General features: G+C 32.4%; 1 protein-coding gene across 1 annotated transcript; it reads left to right on the forward strand.

Annotated features, from left to right (window-relative positions):
• Window positions 1-209: 209 nt before the first annotated feature.
• On the forward strand, window positions 210-2,829 carry LOC140977533 (gibberellin 20 oxidase 2-like). Its single transcript, XM_073442278.1, has 3 exons — window positions 210-808; window positions 956-1,277; window positions 1,955-2,829. Exons 1-3 carry the CDS (start codon window positions 258-260, stop codon window positions 2,234-2,236), a joined length of 1,155 nt encoding a protein of 384 aa, XP_073298379.1. The 5' UTR covers window positions 210-257; the 3' UTR covers window positions 2,237-2,829.
• Window positions 2,830-4,116: the final 1,287 nt, after the last annotated feature.

The following is a 4,116-nucleotide window of genomic DNA, read 5'->3' on the forward strand; positions in this document are numbered from 1 at the left end:
GAAATCTTCGGTATACCGAAAATTCGGTATTTTTTCTTACCACTATCTATAGGTGTCCAATATATCAAAATTATATTTATATTTATATTTATATATATGCCTCCTATATGTACAATGTAACTAATAGTTTTTCATGTAATGGTGAGTAAAAAATGGAAATATTACTACCTCTCAACCCACATATTATTATCTTTATTCCTCTATAAAAATTGTCTTTCTCACATTGTCAAATCCCTCAGAATACACACCAAATCCAAATGGATTCAAGTGCTTCAACTCTCAATCTTCATCCCTCATCAAGCCACAAAGCCAACAGAGAGAAAAAAGGGGTTCTGATTTTTGACACATCCATTATAGAAAAACAAGAAAACTTCCCCGCACAATTCCTTTGGCCACATGAGGAATTAGCCTATGTTTCACAAGATGAGCTTAATGAGAACCCTATAGATTTGAAGGGCTTCTTCAATGGTGATTCGGAAGCAATTAGTCTTGCTGCAAAACAAGTAAGAGGTGCTTGTTTAAACCATGGCTTCTTTCAAGTTATCAATCACGGTGTAGGTGCAAGTGCAATCCGCAACGCTTACGAGCATATGGATGCCTTCTTCAAGCTCCCTTTGAGCAAGAAGCTTGCTCAGAAAAGAAAACCAGGCGATCTTTGCGGGTATTCTGGTGCTCACGCCGATCGTTTTTCGTCCAAATTGCCCTGGAAGGAGACATTCTCCTTCACTTATGAACATGAACATGATCAAGGACTTGATGTGGTTGACTACATCAAATCTGTCATGGGGGAAGAATTCGAAGATGCCGGGTGAGATTCAATTTCATCACACACATAAACATAAATATGTTATGTATACCTTAAATATAGTTACATATGCAATTTTTTCTGCATGGTCCTTTCCAAATTAATATTGCTTAAATTCTTAGAGTGGTTCTATTTTTTCCCCTTATTTAGGATTGTTTATCAAGAGTACTGTGAAGCGATGAAAAACTTGTCCCTCATCATTTTCGAACTCTTGGCAATTAGCTTGGGAGTTGATCGGTTCCATTTTCGCCGGTTTTTCGAAGACGGTGTCTCGATCATGAGAGGAAATAACTATCCACCTTGCAAGAAAGCTGGCCTCACTTTTGGCACCGGACCTCATTTTGATCCCAATTCCTTAACCATACTTCACCAAGATCAAGTTGGAGGGCTCGAAATCTATTCGGACAACAAATGGCGAGCCATTCGTCCTCGTCCCGATGCCTTTGTTGTCAACATTGGTGACACATTTGTGGTAAGTGTATACATGACCTTATGCGTGATGTCGTGTGGCTGTATTTGGTGTTGTGTTTGCTTGCATGTGCGCATGAGTACTCAAGAAATGATAGGCTTTCCTTCACCTGTTTTGGAGAAACATAATACTTTTGCATGCATTAAATGTGGTAACTTATATTAGTGTAATGAGTTCGATAGGAAAAACAAAGATACGACAAGTGGTTTGTCACATTTGTGAGTACAATGAGAAATGTTTAATCAATCAAGGACAACAGAAATTACATACAGATGAATNCATTTAGCAGGAGAATTTATGTAAAAAAAATTTTGAAGTCGTAGAAAAAATTTAAAAGATATAAAGGGTTCTTGAAAATTCTGTTAAATAATTGGTTTTTTGAAAAGATATAGTGTTCTCGAAAATTCTGCTAAACAATTGGTCAAGAAACAAAATGAGAAGATATAAAGTTATTCTTGAAATCGTGTGGAATAATTGGCTAGTTTAGAATATAAACTGTGCAGCATATATATACTGCAAATCTGGTCAGTACAATATCAGGTCAGTACAATATCAATATACCACCCACAGGTATACCTATGTCTGTAACACAAAATACAAAAGAATTTGCTAAAATATAAAGTCAACAAAAATACAAATATCGACCAATTAAAATTAACCCATTTTTGTAAAATATGCAGGCTTTATCGAATGGGAGATACAAGAGTTGCCTTCACAGGGCAGTGGTGAACAAGGATAAAACAAGAAGATCGCTTGTATTCTTTGTGAACCCTAGAGAAGACAAAAAGGTGAGGCCCCCTAAGGATCTTATGCGCAGAGAAGAGACAAGCAAGTACCCAGATTTCACATGGTCGGATTTGAGAGACTTCACTCAGAACCACTACCGGGCAGATACTGCTACGCTACAAAACTTTGTCCAATGGCTTCATATTCACAAACCTTCAAAAAAAACACAACCTTAAATATTATTGGTGCCGATATTTGGGTTTTCGTTTTGGAAAAATAAGGGTTTTTTGGTCTTGTTACTTGTATGTTTTTCGTTTTTGATCATATTGTTTGTCAATTTACGGTCTTAGTCCATTAATTTTTTTTCCGATTTTAAACCATTTTCATCAGAGTACTGATGTGACATCAGAAGACAACGAAAAAACATTGAAAAATATTGATTTGTTTGATGTCACGTCAATACTTAGGTGAAAATGACTAAAATTCAAAAAAAAAGTGTAAGTGAGTGAATTAAGACTTTTGAATTGACCGATAACTTGATCACGAATTAAAAAAAACGTACAAATCACACAGCCAAAAATATAATTTCCCATTTTTCTTTTTTCTTGTTTTTTTTTTTTTTGGTTATCTTTGGATGCTTTAATTTTCATCATGGGGTTGGCTTGTCTTTTAGTTCGATAGAATATGGGCAAGTGTGGGGAGTTCTTGAGGTGGTTTTATCTTCTTTTTGTCTTTCTTTTGGATGAAATGGTGCATCGTTGTTTTCAAGCACGCATTTATGTAAGTGAGTGACACCTTAATTGTATTTGCATTTATTGTAAGGTTTGGCTTGGATTTTGATGTTTGGTATTTTAGAGGAGTTTTGATTTTGATAATTAATGTTATTTGGCTATATTATTGAAAGGGTCTTAAATATTAGTGAGACCTCCCCTTGAAAGTGCAATGGGAATAAAAAAATAGGGTGATCAAGTCTAAATTATTATTTATATATAATTTATTATATTTGGTTATAGATAGAGACTTTGCATTCAAATTAATTGACTTGTCTTTGTCTTCTCATGTGGCCATCTGTATATTTCTAACCAATGTTTTCATAATTAAATCGGTGATCAAACCAATTTAGCTTGAAAAACGGTTCAATCGGTCGGACAAGGAAATGGTTATATTATATAAAATAATAATATAATATCATAAATAATATATTTTAAATTATAAAGATTTTAAATGTATATATAAATAATAAAAAATATATAGTTCTCTGAGAATAAAATCTAAATATACGTCTAAGATGTATATAAATATACAAAAAAAATATTTACCAAAGTTTAAAACATAAATAATTATATACATATATTGAAATTACCAATTATAGTCATTTGTTTTTTTAAAAAAAAATTAATAAATTAAATAAATTATATTATTACTGAAATAATATTTTTAACGAAGTCCAAATTCCAGTTCATATCCAGTTCGACCGGATTTTGACTGCTAAAACAATTTTTTAGGGTGTTTCCGATCAGATCCGTAACCAGTTTATGGTCGAACCGGTCGATCTGATCTAGTTCTGAAAACACTGTTTCGGACAAATTAAACACTAATATTCTATATAAGCCCAATTAATTGTTCACACCACTGTTATTATTTGCTTGGTCTTTGAGGATGACTTTTGTAACATAAATGGAAAATTGTGATTTTAGTACTGTAATTTGACATGTTTTGGCCTCTATTTTTGTAATTTGTCAATGTTTAGTTTCCATCAACTAACTTGTATTTTTTTGTCATTATTTTGGCCAAAAGCTGCTAACTCCTTCGAAAATTGTTTATTTGACATCGATGTCTTTATATGTAGCTCATTTAGCGAGAATAAAATTCATATTACACACATCAAAATAAATATAAACAAAAAAGTGAAAAATAAAGCAAAATAACACTCAATATTTCAAAATGATAGGAAAAAATATTGTCGTTCCCTATTTTAATAAGTATAATATAATTTTTATTCTTGTTATATGAGCTATGTAGGATATTATCAGTTTCAAATAAGCAATATTTGATAGATTCAGTGGTTTGGGTGAAAATGACCAAAATAGAAATATCTAAGTTAGTGGATGAAAAC

The sequence above is a fragment of the Primulina huaijiensis genome, chromosome 5, assembly GCF_012295235.1.
Source record: "Primulina huaijiensis isolate GDHJ02 chromosome 5, ASM1229523v2, whole genome shotgun sequence".
NCBI lineage: Eukaryota > Viridiplantae > Streptophyta > Magnoliopsida > Lamiales > Gesneriaceae > Primulina > Primulina huaijiensis.